Genomic DNA, 18,206 nt, shown 5'->3' with positions numbered 1-18,206 from the left:
TATGATCATGTCACTAACTCCTGGCTCTACACTGAGACCGTAGATCATGTGAAGCCCGTTTGTAGCTACAAGATCTAAAATGTTTCCAATGTGTCTGGGCTGCAAACTAGCTGCCCAAGACAGTTTTCCGAAAACTGCTAGACTGTCTGTCAATCCCTCCTGTACCCATCTGATGTAAAGCATTCTTCTGTACTACCACAGTTCAAAAGCTGCCACTGTCTTTTTACCTGTATGGCTTACTGTTTAACTTTCATACAAGGCTACACATTAGACAAGAACCTTTAGAAAGACTTCAGAACACTTAAATTTATAATAGATGTTAACAAATTCTTTTATACTAGGAAAAGTTTTCCTGGTATCTCCCCAAAATACAAAGCTTGTCTGTTACATTTAGTACTTCATTTTCTAATTAATTCCCTCACCGTCTCCTGACTAAATGAGACATCACTCCAGTACCCTCACTCTACTTCTGTTGATGTTAATCTTATAATCTCTTCTGAAGACATTGCAGACAGTGTCCAGTTGCTTTCCCAAGTACGAGGGTTGCCCAGTACATAATGCCCCATATTTTTTTTCTCCGAAATAAAAAATATTAGAAATGTGACACTTTAGGTGCGAGTTATTTGAAGTTTCCCGCGTGTGTACGCAAAGTTTCAATTTCCTCCGACAGAGAGCGGTGGTGTAGGAATGTTCTAAAATGGCGTCTGCAGGTGACATCTGTCATAAACAACGTGCAGTGATTGAATTTCTCGTAGCAGAGGAAGAAACCGTGGGCAATATTCATAAACGCTTGTGCAAAGTCTACGGAACATCTGCAGTCGATAGGAGTACTGTTGGTCGCTGGGCACAGAGGGTGAAAGCATCAGAGGGCGGTGCTGCGGAGCTCCGAGATTTGCCGCGGTCGGGAAGGCCTCCCACGGCTGTCACACCTGACATGTTGCAGCGGGCTGATGTTCTCATTCGACGGGATCGACGCATTACGACTCGACAATTGGCACTGGAGTTGTCAGTAAGCAAAGGAAGTGTGGATGTGATTATCAATCAGCTTGGATACTCAAAAGTGTGTGCATGATAACGCTCGTCCTCACACAAGTTTGAGGACTTGTGAACACATCGCGAAACTGGGTTGGATAGTGTTACCCCATCCACTCTACAGCCCCGATTTGGCTCCTTCAGACTTTCACTTGTTTGGGCCAATGAAGAATTTCATTCGTGGAAGACGTTTTGCCGATGGCGAAGAAGTGATTCACGAAGAGACAACCTGGCTCCGTAGGCAGAGTACAGATTTTTACCGGCAGGGAATACACGCTCTTGTGTCTCGCTGGAAAAAGGCCGTCGAACTTGAAGGAGATTATGTGGAAAAATAAAGCAAGTAGACAAAACATCAGTCTTTCACATATGTAAATTTGATTGTTGTGGAATAAATACTTCTGGAGAAAAAAAAATATGGGGCATTATTTACTGGGCAACCCTCGTACTTTACTGCCTCTGACAAAATTACAATGTCACATGTAAAACTTTAAAAATCTTACCTTCAAATCATTCAGCAGCCATTCAAACTGATTTGCCAGAACTTTCAAGCCATACTCCAGGAAATAGTAAACTTCTGTCGATATGGAGACAAAGTGGACAGGCCCCATGTTGAAACTGTAGAAAAGTCCCTCCGTCTCTCCTGGCATTGAGAAGCGTGCACGGTATTCACTAAAGTTGCTGCAACATTAAGGACTGCAGTCAATGGCTGCCAATCTGCATATGACCATGGAGTGAATAGCAATGTTTTACTTGTAGAAATAGATGATATCTGACAGTCTAACTTCACCTGCTGGAGGGAAATGCAAATTATTTCAAATGGACATAACATACAAGAACACACTATTTTATAAAGCATTAGATGTCATTTATGAGATGCATTCATAACGTAAGAAAGGTATGTGTTCATAAAAGCTTTTATTGACTTTTTCGTTTCCCATAAACTTAATACTTTTTGTAATGTTTCACTACCTTGTTCAATCACTCTGCATTAGAAGTTCTCAGTCTAACAAGTGAACCAGTAGACAATGGCAGCCTTTTGGGTCAACCATTGCCTTAAAACTATTGCCTACAGTGCCACTGCTTCAGAAGCAGAAAGAGATAGCAGTCGCTGGTTGTTAGGTCGGGCCTGTAGGGTGCGTGGTCAAAAACTTCCAAATGGTAAATGCCAACCCTAACTCCTAGTGCGGGCAACGGTGCTTTGACACGTTTTGTTGTGCTGGATGAGGACTATCCAGAATGGTGAATCTCAGTCAGCATTTTGCAGTATACTTCAGCTGTAATGGTTGATCCATGTTTCCTGAATGTAACCATAAGAATACCACTTTCATCGCAGAAAACAGTAGCCATCATTTGCCAACTTAAGGATTTGGTGAAGTTGATTGGTGCAACTGCAATGACTGTTGCTTTGGTTCTGCGCTGGTGGAGAATATCCGCAGCTACACATCCATAACAATGCGGGAAAAGAAATTAGCTCCATCTTGTTGAGAGTGGTCCAAAAACACTTGTCTGCTCGAATGTTTGGCTCTTTGCACAGATTGGTAAGCATTTTCAGTACCCACCTAGCACACAACTTTGAATATCCCTTAACTGGACAAAGCACTGTTCGTGCTGCTGTCATGGCAAAGCTTGGACATCAGTCAGCCAGAGCATCAATGGTCTACTGTTCAGAGAGCAGTTTTCAGTCCATTCGTTGCAGGATTCCATCAGTCTCGCAACAGCAACAGTGAAATATAAAATTTCTCTGCCATGTCATCACCTTCAGCATTCCACTATGGCCTTGCAGCTGTATAAGAATGGCCTTGCACGTTCTGCCACCAACATACAAATGTCTGCCACCCACACTGTGATTCCTGTAAGCTGCCAACAGCCTTCAACATGTTGATAAGTGTATTTTGCCGACTGATTCAATGTAAAGAACATTTCTTAACAGTCTACACTAAGCAACTTTTGCATTATAGGTTATAGCAGCCTTTGTAGATAAAAATGTCGGAAAGTTGACTCACTTTTCCTGTTTTCATTCACTAATGTATAACTGTTTCTTATCCTGAGTAAACTCTTAACTAAGGAAGAAAATTTTCATTGCACAGAATCATGTAATAAGGATAATGTGTTGCGAACACATCACAATCTCTTGTAGACAGCTCGTGAAACAGTTAGGCATACAGCTAACAGTCTTATCACATTTACTCCATTGTGAAGTTTATTGTCAACAATCAATATCAGCTTAACAACAGTAAAATTCCTAAGTATAATACTAGAAAGAGAAATGACTCACATTATCCATCACTCAGTCTTAGTATAGCACAGAAAGGAATGACGTATTCAGATACAAAAATATTGTGACTATTTATCCCAAGATTTCCGGTATTTTTTCTCTGTGAATGTATATTAGATTTGTAACACATCTGACACATACAATGTCACAGTGAGAGATCACAATAATTATGATAAACCACAGAGAACAGCCAACTAGCTAAATCAATAGTCTTTTGTATATAGGGGTCCACAACGACTGTGTATTTCTTAGGGGAGTAATTTTTCTGTGTAGGCAGTTTTATTTAGAAATAAATGCTTTAGTGTTATAATACAATAATTTGTATTGTAATTTATCTTGTTATTTGCTCTTTTTTGAGCTTTCCCAACAAAAATAAATCTTGACAAAAATTAGTACAAGCACTCCCACAAAATTAATACCCCCCTTTTTTCAAAAAAAAAAAAAAAAAAAAAAGGAATTAACACAGGAATTTATAAACTGAACAGTAATAACCTCCCAAACTCTACATTAACTAAACAGGTACAACTTTTGAAACAATGTTTAAGGAACACCTTGGTGCCGTTTGATTTAATAACTTGAACAAACCAGCCTTTGCCATCCAACTTGCAGAAAATAATCATACAGTCAAAAATTGATAGGAAACAACCTGCAGTTTGCAGGCAGGCCATATTGGATGAACGGTTACGAATGCCAGAATTATCTGGAACGGCAGACGTTCTGATGTTTGGAAATATATACAAAACTGCTTACAGATATGGGTGGCACAAAGACTTTTCAAGATGTAAGAATACCTTCTCTGATCTAATACTGAGTGAGAAAACAGTCAGCTACCTGCCTAAATAACTTCCGAGAGATCTTTTCACCTTTTAAACCAGCATAATACTGCCACAGTGCAATATAGCTGTAGTACACCTTCAATGGTGTTTCATTTCAAAAGAAAAAATATTTTCCCAATATAAACTACCTATATCTTCACTGTAAAAAAAAAAAAAAAAAAATCACATTTACATGGTGTTCATAGTCTGGTACAGACTATTTCTTCCTTTATAACTGCCCAATCAGTAAAATATATCAGATCACTATGTTTAATGTAGAATGGAACTTTATATTGGGTGTTCGAATTTCGTTATATCACTACAACAAGAAAACATATCTTACAAAATTGTTAAGGCTTTTGTGGCCACTTGTTGACAAACTGCCTATTGGCTTCTGTCTCGGGTTCTTCGGCCGCCTTCATCTAATGATTTTTCTGACGTTTCGCCAGCACGAGTGGCTGGCATTGTCAAAGCTTCACCCCCACCGGCAATGGAGGGTGAAGCTTTGACAATGCCAGCCACTCGTGCTGGCGAAACGTCAGAAAAAAGAAAAATCATTAGATGAACGTCGGCCGAAGAACCCGAGACAGAAGCCAATAGGCAGTTTGTCAAAACATATCTTACTGTGCTTTTCTCCTGTACACGTTGTCGGTCTTGTAATGCCCAAGTTCAACATTGATTCTCTTCAATGTACTAACATTACAGCATATCTTAAATTATAATTGCCCAATCAATGTAAAAAATGTCATAATGCTGTTTGTCTTACAGAATGGAACTTTAGATTCAATATTCATACCCAGTTTCATCAATGTAGCAAAAAAGAACCAGAAAACGTAACATGTTCTATTGTGCTCTTCAGTTTACACAGTGTTCATCATCTAATGCCCATATTCAATGCACAAATGTCTTATCTGTGCACAATGTAACAAACATTAGATCTAATTAAATTTAACAAACACTCGATCTGATTACACAGCTCACACCTATAAACCTTTCATTGTTTATATACAATATTTGTGAAATTCTATTGAATGCCATATTATAATTTACTGTACATAATTTTGCATCTCTTTTTGACTCTTTAATTTCACTGTTCTAACAGAGGCATATTTTACAGTGCCCATGCACATCTGTAACCCAACATTCTTACTACTCTAACAACTTTGAAACTATTGTTTTTGTTACTCATGTGAAGCTGGGCCACGTTTTGTAAATGATTAGCTGTTACAGCAGTTTCCTGGGAATTAAATAACACCCACAGAGCGCATCTGCAAAAATGTGTTTACTTTAAAATGCATAACAAATATACAGGATAAATTTGTTGTGCTAGAATACCCACCACGTAAGTGTTCACATTACATTTCATGTTTTATTAATTTTAAAATCATTTCACAAATGTTTCCATGAAGATCAAACAAAAAATCTCTCATAAGTTTATTGTATTATGATCAAAAAACTTTTTAGTGCCATTCATTATTCCAGATAGAAATCCTGTGTTTAATTATGGTTGTGAAACAGAAATCTTTTCCTACACACATTAGAATCACCAGTCAACAACTTATAATGTTACCGATCCTATCTGATAAACAGCTTATGAATGTTGAGACCATTCTAGCGTATATCAGTGGGGGGCACAATGTCTGCAACTGTGAACCAGACACGTGTACCTTCTTCAGTTTGTCAACAGCCAACAATCTCACCATATCAGTAACACGAGTTCGTGCCCAAACACTGAGGTTAAACAATGTCGGATGGACCCAGTTATTACTCGGATGTACGAACATCCAGAGAAAACAGAGAGCTGTGAAAAAACCGGGTGTTATCGGTTTCAAGAACACACGAGTCGCCAAAGTGGCTCCCACCACGCCGAGGTACCACACGAACTTCTTTGAACTCTGTCAACATTTCTTGAAGGGTCAATTCAAGCTCCGACCTCTCACCCACCCACACATATGCACTGTCACTCTACACCAAGCAGAGCTTCCAGTACACGAAGTTCATTAATAGAACTGCCGTACACAAGAGTGATACGATTTAAACGTTAAGTCTTCTGCGAGACACAAAACACTGAAGACCCGCCTCACACCAACTGATGGGCACTACCTACAAATAGTGATATTGTGAAGAACTGCAAGCTGCCTTCTCAAAGGAAACGAGGATGGGTGTGTCAACCCAGACAGTAGGAAACCGTCTCCAAACTATCAGTTTGGTCCCTACGCATCCATTAAGAATAACAGTACGTATTTCCCAATGCTGTGGTACGCAAATATGGTGAGTGAGGGAATAACACGGAACAAAACCTGGATCATTGGTGCTGAAAGTGTGAAATGTTATGTCCCTTGATCAATTAGATAGGTTAGACAATTTAAAAAGGGGAACGGATAGTGTAAGGTTCGATGCACGGAAGTACGGTGGCAGGAGTAAGAGTTCTTGTGGTCAGGTGACAACAGGGTTATTGAGGCAAAATCAAATAGGTTTAATAGAAGAATAGGTCTAACAATGGATAAGAAAATAGGAACACGGGTAAGATACTATGAACAACAAGGAGAAGGTAGTTAAGGGAGGTGAAAATTTCAGCATTTTGCAGAGCAGATGTGGATTCTGTCCATAATTTACTAGAAAAGAAATGAAGATTAAAAATTAAGAAATTGCAGTACAGTAGGGAATTCATCATCATCAGCCAATTCAATCATTACATGATGTGAGCCCTTCGAGTCGTGGATTCAGGTAGGCTTTCAGAAGTCTTCTCCAAGTGGGATGGCCTTGGGCAGTTCTCTGCAAGGTGTTACCAGCGATCTCCTCGACGTCTTTGTCCCATCTGTCTGGTGGTCTTCCTCTAGGCTTCTGGTGCTCTCTCCGACTCCACTCCAGTACTAGCTTCGTCCATCTGTTGTCTTTTCTTCTCACGACATGGCCAGCCCACTGCCATTTCGAGGAACCTACTCTCTCCGAGATGTCGTTAACCTTCGTCACAGACCGGATGTCGTCTGCCCTTTTCCTGTCCTTTCTCGTATAGCCCAGCATTGATCTCTCCACGGCTCTCTGTGCTGTCCTAAGTTTCCCTTTTGTGAACAAGTTCGGTGTCGGTGTCTTGCAGCCATACGTCGTCACAGGAAGAATGCATTGATCGAATACTGCTTTCTTCAGATTTACTGGCATTTTTGATCTGAATACTTTTGAATTCTTCCCAAATGCTTGCCAGCCGAGCTCGATGCGTCGATAGATTTCTGGCCTTATGTCTCCCTTCGTATTTATAATCTGGTCGAGGTAGACATATTCACTGACCTCTCCTAGTAGACTGTCCTTGACTTTCACATCTCCAGCTGGGACCCATTTGTTGGATATTACTTTTTGTTTTGGAAAGGTTCACATTCAAGCCAACCAGCTGACATTCCGATGCAAGATCTGTAACTAAGTTTTGGAGCTCTGCGAAGTCTTTGGCCAGTAAGGCAATATCGTCAGCAAATCTCAAGTTGGTAAGCCTTCTTCCATTAATTCTAATTCCCTTACCTTCCCAGCTCAGCTTTGACATAGCCATTTCCAATACAGCAGAGAACAGTTTTGAGGAGATGGGATCGCCTTGCTCGACACCCCTCACGATGCGGAATTCTCGAGTTGATCCGCCGATGTTAACATAAGCTGAAGAATTCTCGTAGAATTTCCTGAGCACTTCAATGTATGCTCTCCCACTCCTTGCTCGCTCAAAGCTTGGAAGACAGCTATGTGGCTAACGGAGTCAAATGCCTTTTCAAAGTCAACAAAGGCAATGCAGAGAGGCAGTTGGTATTTATTCGCTCTGCTTATCACTTCACTAACTACCTTCGAGTAGGGAATTACGAGACAGGAAATGGATAAATTGAAAGAGGTGAAATGTAGAAGATGAGCAGAATGCAAGTTTTTGAAATGTCGGGCCACAGAAGAATGATGATGACTACAAGGGTAGACAAGGTCACTGATGAAGGGATACTGATTACTTATTTGAACTGGGGAGAAAAGAAATTTATGGCACAACTTGACTGAATGAAGGTATTGGTTGATCAGGAAGAAAAATGGGTTTTTCCAATGTAGCTGATTAACTTCTCATGATCGGGTTTCATAGTCATGTAGGATTTTTTAAAGAACCTCACACAGTCAACGGAGATGATGATGTCTTTCAAAAATTATACAAAGTACTCCACATGAAATTACAATAACTCACAGCGTGAGTTCATCAGCACTAGTCATAGTTTGTTATCAGTATACTTTTACAGATGTAGTCAGCATTAGCTGCTTTTGCCTGTTAATATATTAAGTTCTCATTCACTTCCCAGAAAACTCCCCTTCACAGTCGTGTTGTGGAGTGGCCAAAGTAATGTGACACTGAGGAAATTCAGGACATGATGTTCCAATAATGATCCTGAAGGTCTCGGATGATGACACACCTAACCTGGAGAATATGCACCATTGTAGCAAGACATTCAAGACTCTCCAAATAACCCACACTGTGCCAATCAGCAGTGCATTCCTTTGCCGTCAGAAAGCCGAACGCTGACCCAGTCGTACTTACAAGCACTGACTGAGCCACTCGTCAGAGGTTACAGATGGCAACTGTAACTGGAAGCCACTTTACTGATTGACTGCTGAGATCTAGAGTTCGGCTCGCCCCATATCTACGATGCTGCAATACACAGTTTGGCAGCCAGCACTGGATGAGCCACGGAGACCTCAATCGGGAGTTGCTGTCTCGGCACCTGGTGCACCAGTTCCGTCCAACAGCCACCCTGACGCCTACTCCACACATCACACACCACAGTGCAGTGTCACTTCGTGCAAGGCAATCGATGCCTGACCACACCACGCAGCACCGACACTCCGGATCAATGCTACGTTGCGCCACTTGATGAGGGCACGCACCTGTAGCTGCTCTAGCCCTTTGGAACAATAATGAGTTTTCAGGAGCAATGTCTGTCTCGCTGCAGCCACCTTAGTCCTCCAACGGACTCCTGCAGTCTTCACTGACCCGTCGAACCCACCACACTCAGGTGGCAGACTCAAATGCCATCCTGACAACCAGGAGAATTGCTCTTCTGTCTCCATATGCTGGTTTTTGCACTCTGCCCTGCTATAATGGGATTTATGGAGCACAATGTGTGAATGAATGAACATCTATATCTCTACACCCAACAGCCTAGATAATAATCTGCTTCAGAGTCTAAACTTTGTCTGTCCAGTGCAATTTTTCCCCCCTCAACTGCTCCTCCTAGTGTCTAGGTAACTGTTACAAGATATCCCAGTGTGTTTCATCACTCGTACTACTACTAGTTCCTATCGTCTTCTTTCTCGAGCTACATAAATTTCAAAGAATTTTAAAAGTAAAATGTACAATTTTGCTTTTTAGATTTGTCTTCATCTCTCCTGCACCATGCAGCTGGTATGTAAATCCCCCTACCCCACATCAGGAATAAAATAATGAAACGAATAAACAAATGTGTTCCTCGCAACTTACTTCGCCTCTTCGTGGTTTCCGGGGCAAGTCATGTACGGAACGTATGCAGCGACAGGCTGTATCTGATTCATAAATTCGTCACCAACTGTCCCATTTTCCTGAAAGTCAAACGAACAATTAATGCATTACGAAGTTTTTCGTATGTCACTTAAAAACATGCACGAACACCTTATACGACAGTCCCGATATAATGGGTGACCTGCTGTCTCGAGTGAAAAAGGCCGTGGAATGTGGAAAACTTGTGCCATCAATATGACTGTAGCTCTCGATGTAAGAAACTGTATCACCATATGTAAATATTTTCTCATTTGGGCACAAAAAGGACTAAAATTTCTTTAATCCTTTGAAATTTAGTACCACCAAAATCTAGCTTAACAGTCTTTTTCTTAATTATCTTGCTTTTAAATTTAATGTGTAATATGTTTTGAGTGGAGTGACTGTTTAAGGAAACTGATATTTTGACATGCAAAGCATAAAATTTCCAAGGCAGAGAGTTTTCTCTGAGAAAAGATTTACTGAGGTTAGGCAGACACAAACAGTTCAAACTTTAATAATTAATTTTGGAGTACATATTCAAATACGGAACAAAAGCCACACATCCCCCTGATTACAAGGTATTTTAAAGTTTGTGTAAGTATTATCGTGTCACACTATTCAAGCTAATATAAAGGGTGCACTTATAAAGGACATTCTGGAGGAAGATGTGTAATGAATTGAAACACAATGGGAGTGAGAACTACGTTGCAGGAAAAAAATGTGACTCCTTCAAGGACTGTGTTCACTTGAACCAGGGTATGATACGTGCATAATGGGGGGGGGGGGGGGGGGGGGGGCGATTCATTTGTCGGCGGCGGCGGCGATCATGAGGCCAGTGTTTTGACTCTGCAGGCAGTAAATGTGTTGAGTTTAGTAATGAACACTATTTGCAACATTCATTCTAGGGTACAGCCACACTCCACAGTCAAGTGCACACTCCTGTCGAACAGGTTTAGCCATTTGCACGGGTTCATACTGTGGAACTTTGGGAAGTGGGATGGCCATATTGTTGGATTGCTGCATATGTCGGGTGCCGTGACGTGCACAGCCACACAAATGCAACGGTCGGCTACTGCGGCAGAGTGCCTGCAACTTAGTGCCGGCACGCTCCGCCAGCCGGCGCTAGAGGCGTTCCCGCCAAACATTCGATCGGCCGCGAACTACACACACGCACGAGCCTTTTTCCGGCGTTGACGGTCACACTACGATATCACCTCCACCAGTCGGGGATCGCCAACGGCCACCGATCGTCACTCCGGAATCGGTGGAAGAAGACTGGAGCCGCCGTGTTAAATAGCCGGAAGAAAGAAAAACCGGCACCTTTCGACCCGCCGTGGACTGCCGCCCGGAAGATACTTTGACGCAGCTGAAACGTCCAGGTGCCACGTCTTCGCTACGTCGGCCGTCGACCCCGGACTCCGGGCCCGTCTACTTCCTCGGCATCTGCCGGAAAGCGTCGAGAGAAAACCCGACAAAGGAACGTAAATTCAGTTCCGTTGCTAATATTTCAATTCGATAAGGTGGCATATTCTTTGACTTGTTATAAAATTTTGTTAGGAGAAGAAGCCTCTGTTTTCGAAGGAAGTTTATCTTTTAGTAAAATTAAGCGGTGGCCTCGCTCCACCTAATAAAAATGTTTGTTCATACGTGGGTGCTAATCTGTGGATATAACATTGGGCACACAACAGTGGTCTGTGGCACATTACTGCACCCGTAGACCGAGTTCTGGACATCTATGTAGCACAGAGCATGTCAACACAGACACACCGTGTGGTCAGTGGTGGCCGAGCAACATCGTCTGGGAATGAAATTTGAGCACACGTAGCACCTGCTGGGTCTTCAAAGACCACTGGCTACCGTCTGCTTTCATTAGGACTAAAAACGCGCACGAATCTCGTCAGGCTACCACTGACACCGAGACAACAGCGAGCACGGCTACTCTATCGTAAGGAAGTGGTCGATAGCTATCTGTTGTCTACAGCGATGAGCACAGGTTACGACTGTATGCGAGCGACGGACACACACGTGTACGCCGTAGACCTGGAGAGCACTAATTCCAGAGAGCATTTGCCTATGACACACAAGTCCCATTCCAGGCTCCACGGGGGTGGAGCATCAGTTACAACTTGCTGTCACACGTGATGTCTCTGCAGGTTAAAGTAACCAGAGCCCGCTGCACTGCACAGGCGGTTATCCCCGTGCTACTGCCATTTCTTCAACAATGAAGATGATGTTGAAAAAAAGCACATGACAATACACGCCCACATATGGCTGCTGCAACGCAACGTGCTCTTCGTGGTGGACAACAACTGCCCTGGCCAGCAAGATCACCAGATCTCTCGCCATTTGAACACGTATAGGACATGCTGAAGTGGAAAGTACTCATTCTCCAGGATCTGCAAGAACCACTGCCGAACTGAAACACGAGGTCAAAATGTCTGGGCCAATGTATTAAAGGATGCCATTTGGGAATTTTATGATGGTTTGCATGCAAGAGTACATGCCTGCATTGCTGTGAGAGGGGGTAGGTCTGGGGAGGGGGGGGGGCAACCTTTCTTGTGATGCATTTTATCTGGATGTGTTATCATATATACCTACAATGATAGACTACCTGTCACCTCACTTGAAAATAAAATGACCTCGTCCGTGAGGGTGCAGCATTTCTTTTTATGTGTACATGGAAACAACAGTAAAATGCAACAACAGCTATGTTGTGATGTATAAAAACTTGATTCTAAGATACCTAATGAGACAGATACAAACATAATGGTTTGTTGCTATTGTGTCTTCAGTCTAAAGATTGGTTTGAAGCAGTTCTCCACAACTACTCTATCCTGTGCAACTCTCTTCATCTCTGCACGATTACTGCAGCCTACATATGTTTTGATGTGCTTATTGCATTTGTGCTTCGGTTTCTCTCTGCAATTCTTACCTCCAACATTTCTTTCTATTACCAAATATTTCCTATGAAGCAATCCCTTCTTTCAGTCAAATTTTACCACAAATTTATTTTCTCCACAATTAAATTCAGTAACCCTTCATTAGTAACTCTATGACTTATCTAATCTGGATCTGCCCATATAATCTTCAGCACTCTTTTATCGCACCACGTTTCAAAAGTTTCTGTTCTCTTCATGTCTGAACTCTTTGTGTTCATGTTTCACTACCTCTTCCCTTTCATTTCCTTTGACTCTTAAAACTGCAATCTGGTTTCCGTACAAGGAGAAGGGTGGGAAAGAATCAGCTGCACCCTATCAAAGCGACTTCTTATCAAATTGCATGCCTACGTAGCATCGACTGAGTTCTAGACTCGATTCACGATTTCCTGTTGTAAAGGTGACAGTTCATAGTAACTGACAAAGTCACTAAATTTCGGTTACACAATAAATCACAAACCAAAGGCTGTGAATTCAATTGGATGCTACCATTACATATAATTTAAATTGGGAAAGCAAACCAAAGAGTGTGATTTATTAGCAGAACACTTAAAAATGCAACAAGTCTACTAAAGAGAATGCTTACACTAAGCTCGCCTGGCCTCTTCCGAGTACTGCTATGCGGCAAGGAGTCTATATCAGAAAGGACTGACAGAGGACAGCAAAGAAGGGCAGCTCATTCTATATCAATGTGAAACAGCAGAGACAATGCCACGTACGTGAAACTCAAATTGAGGTGGCGATCATTAAAACAAAGGTGTTTTTCATTGCATAGCAGGATCTTCTCATGAAATTTCAATCATCAACCTTCTACTCTGAATGTAGAAGTGCTCTGTCGGTGCCCAGCTACATACGGAGAAATGACCACCACATTAAAACAACAGAAATCAGAGAAGGCACAGAACGATTGAAGTGTTCATTTTTCTTGTGTGCTATTCAAAAGTGGAATAGCAGAGGAATACAGTAAATTGAAGGTGGTTCAATGAATACTCTGCCACACACTTGATTGTTAAATGCAGAGTAATCACGTAGATATAGATGAAAGGAACCATCCCTGCCCTCTGCCTTAAGCCTTTTGAGGAAGTAACAGAAAACTTATACATGGAAGCGACACAGGGATTGGAACCACTGCCCTGATGACTGTATGCCCAGTGCCTGAGCACTGTGCCACCTCATCCAGGCAGTGCCAGCACACTGAGTGCCTGGAAGGTAAGTGTGGCTGGTCGTAACTGGAGAGGGAGATCGAGGGTTGTGTACAGTGATCAGGTCACAGTAGCCATGTAGAGATAAAGAGGCCTGCACAGGATGACACTAGTGTGGAAAGCTGCACGAAACCAGTCTTAGGTTGAAGACGATGATGACAATTATATTGCATTAGGTTCAAAAATTAAATTGTTAGGTTTAGACACAGCCTACACTAGGAACAACAACGTCCAGAGGAATTATCAGCACTACAGTAATATTGCAACACTGTTCCATCTCGTTCTTTGGTACAGCCAGCAAAATCACTTAGCTGATGTGATGTCAGACATAAACAAAACATATTTTCTAATATATAATGTAATTCGATACATAAAACATCTACACACCAAGCATTGTCAGGAGAACACACATATAAAGGTATTTAAATCTGCAAGCTTTTGGAGCCAGTGGCAGAATCATTGAAGGGGAAGGAAGAAGGGTGAAGGAAAACAACTGAACCGGTCTTTCCTTATCGTCCCGTCCAGTAAGTGCCCCATGACCCAGGGTTCTGGGCTACTTTTTTGAATGCTCCGCATTTCCTAAAACTCACCAGTACTTTCCCTTCAGACTTCTTCCTTCCCCTTCAACCTATCTGCCAGAAGAAAGAGATGTTGCCTCTGAAAGCTTGCAAATTTAAATACCTTTACATGTGTGTACTCCTTCACTTGGTGTGTAAATTTTTTATCTACCCGATGGCATTACAAACATAACAGAGACAAACATGTATCTCCACATCTTGTCCTTAGGCTATTTCACCGTTCAGCATTTCACATACGGATTAAGCACACCTCTACGCTGCAATGGATGAAATAGAACTTTTCTCCAACTTAGTAAAATGTATAGACCTTGATAACAGAGTGAAGTTCTTTATAATTATGGATGCTGCATTATGTTACTGGGGAGAAGTGTGAAAATTGTGTGGGAAAGCCTCACTACCATCTGACAGTTTGCTTAGGGCTAAATCTACAGCGGTGTGCATGTTAGAATGCGGGTGTGTGATGCAATCTCCAGAGAAAGAGATGGAGCAGCACCAGTGTGCTCTCCGTTTCTGTTCCGTGGCCTACCCTCCAGCTCTTGCCTACCCTGGGGACAAGCTATCACTGGAGTGAAGGAGTGAACACCACAATGGGCTGCTGTTTCTGCTTCCGACTCACCTTGGATAAATTTAAATGCTTGGTAAACTGTTGTTGCTTCTTAATGTAATACTTGTCATGTCTGAGTTGTTCCACCCACTGTGAAGACAGCTAAGTACATTCATTACACTGTATTGGTCACAAAACTGTTGACACTAACTTCATGCTCCCAACATCGGCGCAATTACAGGTAATGTCAAATTGAACTACACTTTGTAATCCAGTTATTGTAAAATTCATACATATTGAGTTTTTTTGACACACAATTATTTTAATACATTTAATTTTGCTTTCATAGGAACTAGTCTTTTTCCCCTGTGGAGCTAGCAAGTGCTGCAGTCAACTAAAGCTTGTCCACTGCCCACTACTATGCCTGCCAAATAATTATTTTAACTGATTTTTGTTTCAATGATAAAAGGATGGAAGATAAACAAAGTACACATGCTAGATCTATTAAGCAGAATGTAATATTAATGAAAGAAAATATACTCGTATATTAGCAAAAGATAACTGCACTACATTGTATGCATAGTGATGGAAAACTTTTATCACTTTTTGTAAACATCAGATAAATTGCAATTGTGAATAATGACGACATTGAAAATTTGTACCGGACCAGACTCACACCCGGGTTTCCCACTTATCCCGACCGATACCGTACCATTTGGCTATCCGTGCACAACTCACAACCAGACCCAAACTTCCATATGTCTACAAGCTGCGGTATATTAAATCACTTATTCATTAATTCAAAAGTATGGCTAGTTGTACTTTTTTCCTTCAGTAATAAAGCTTATAGTTTTCATCCCTGAACTTCAATTATTTTTCCCAGATTACTGCACAGTTTTCTCCACTGCTTTTGTATCACAATGTATAACTGTAACAACATACCGTATTCATGTCATACGCAAAGTCACCGACATGGATGATGGCATCGTACATTCCCCTCTGCACCTCCTCCTGCAGAAATGGAAGCGACACAGCGTTCTCGTTACCCATGTCACCAAACACTGCGAGGGAAGGCACCCACTGCACCGGGCCTTCCGGGTCGGGTGGGACTCGGAACCTGAATAGTTCCGACCATCCGTAGTCTGGGTTCCCACAGTGATACACTGCAACAAGGTAGGATATAAGTTTACAGCATCCATCTTACAGTGTTTTCACAAAACTGATACCGAATGATTGACATTTTGTAGGGATATAGGCACCTCTGATCCCAAAATCAAGTGTCGAGAGATTTGCGTCGAAATGTGTAAGTACAGAGGTAGAGAACAATCTGGCTTACCGTATATACTGTCCCATGTGAGATTCGCTAGTACAACTCCATGGATGTACTGTATTCTCTCCAAACTGCCAGCACTCTGAAAAATCTTCGATGTTCCCTTTGCTTCTAAAATGAGGCCACCTATGCCATACTCGACAACAGATTTGCCAGTGTTATTTAAAGTGCTCCACGTAACGACGATTGTGTTGGGGACATCTGTAAAATTTAATAACATCGAATTACGTGAAGAAATAACGTAATTTCCAGGTAGTTGGAGGAAAATAGTATCCTTACATAGAATAAATTAATAAATGGGTCTGTTGCTAAAAAGGGAGCAGAGGACACAGAGTAAAAATACGGGCAGCAGATGGGTGACGTCTGGCTGTGACCAAGATGTTATGAAAAATAGTAGAGAAAAATACAAGCAGTAACTTCATCCACCATACAAAGAAGACAACTGTGTTATAGGTACACACACAGACAATGACTAGCTGATAAGAAGACATGTAACTTTAGAACCCCCACGAGTACAAAACTGAGATGGTTCTAAAAATGCATAAATGATCTGCAAAGTAAATTCATTTCTCCCTACTCTGCACATAGCAAACCTATCTCACTTTCTTGATCTGCAGACAAGACTGCTAGCATACTCTGCATGCCTCCACTTAATTCTGCCCTGCAACACCCTCTTCTGGGGTAATGCAGCTGATAAAGTACTTATTCTAGAGAAGAGTGCAGAGAGAATATTATGTAAAGATGATAATCAAAGATTATGCAGAAGCCTCTTCAGGACCAATGAATTCTTATGCTTACAGAGGTTGGACAAAACTGTGGAAACCTGACGAAAAATGCAGGTTTTCAGCTTTCCCGATGTATGCACATGAGTATTTTATTGCTTATGGTATCATGACAGGTGGAGAATGCAATACAACTATTTTTATGCTTCATATCCACCCCGGTCAGTTCTGATCCAATTCAGCATGCACGATTATTGTCGGGACAGATGAAAACTTGCCGGTCGCTCCCAGGGAGTTTAAAATGGTCGGTGATGCATCGACGAAATTTTCTTCTGCCATTAATTGCTCCAGGCACCTTGCAGGTAGAAATGATTGTTGTGCAGACTGATTGCTGTGTGCCACAATGATTTTCTAGACTTCAACTGCTGGGGTTATGTTGATTAAAATTATGGCTGAATCGGTAATTCTGGAATGGTTTTTGTTCTTGTACACACATTCATTTTCATCTGCACCTACATACATACTCCACAACCACCATAGTGTGCACAGCTGCATACCACTACTAGTCATATCTTTTCCTGCTCTACTCACGAACAGAGCGAGGGAAAAATGACTGTCTGTTTTCCTCTGTACAAGCCCTTATTTCCCTCGACTTGTCTTCGCAGTCCTCACACAAAACGTACGTCGACAACACTAGAATCGTTCTGCAATCAGCTACAAATGATGATTCTCTAAATTGTCTCAATATTGTTTCATGGAAAGAACATTGTTTCCCTCCAGAGACTACTATTTACATTCTGGAAGCATATAAATAATACTCTAATGTTCATCAAAACCACCAGTAATACATCTAGCAGCAGCAAAACCACCAGTAATAAATCTAGAAGCACAAGTCCGAACTGCTTCCACGTCTAACTTTAATATGACCTAGTGGGGATCTCAAACACTCGAGCAGAACTTAAGGGTAGGTCACACAATGCTGTGGAAGAGCAAAACTTTCCTAAAATTCTTCCAACAAACCATACACGAATATTCACCTTCTATATTACCATCCTTACGTGCTCGTTCCATTTCATATCGCTTCGCAACACTATGCCTAGAAATTTAATTGACATAACTGTATCAAGCAGCACAGTACTAATGCTGTCTTCAAACATCACATACTTTTTTGCTACTCATCCACATTAACTTACATTTTTTTTTTTTGCATTAAGAGCACCAACTAAAAATTCTGTTTAAGTCATCTCGTCT

At 41.5% G+C, this 18,206-nt stretch overlaps 1 protein-coding gene across 1 annotated transcript in view; it reads right to left on the bottom strand.

Moving 5' to 3' along the window:
• Nucleotides 1–18,206, bottom strand: part of LOC126106616 (acid phosphatase type 7) — a 93,471-nt gene that overhangs the window by 61,444 nt on the left and 13,821 nt on the right. The window contains exons 2-5 of the mRNA XM_049912966.1: nt 16,240–16,434; nt 15,846–16,066; nt 9,608–9,705; nt 1,533–1,710 (exon numbers count right to left, since the gene is read on the bottom strand). Of these exons, the coding sequence (XP_049768923.1) occupies nt 1,533–1,710; nt 9,608–9,705; nt 15,846–16,066; nt 16,240–16,434 (692 nt within the window). The remainder of the gene's footprint in view (nt 1–1,532; nt 1,711–9,607; nt 9,706–15,845; nt 16,067–16,239; nt 16,435–18,206) is intronic.

The sequence above is a fragment of the Schistocerca cancellata genome, chromosome 10, assembly GCF_023864275.1.
Source record: "Schistocerca cancellata isolate TAMUIC-IGC-003103 chromosome 10, iqSchCanc2.1, whole genome shotgun sequence".
Lineage (NCBI taxonomy): Eukaryota > Metazoa > Arthropoda > Insecta > Orthoptera > Acrididae > Schistocerca > Schistocerca cancellata.
This window is presented reverse-complemented; position numbering and strand designations above follow the sequence as displayed.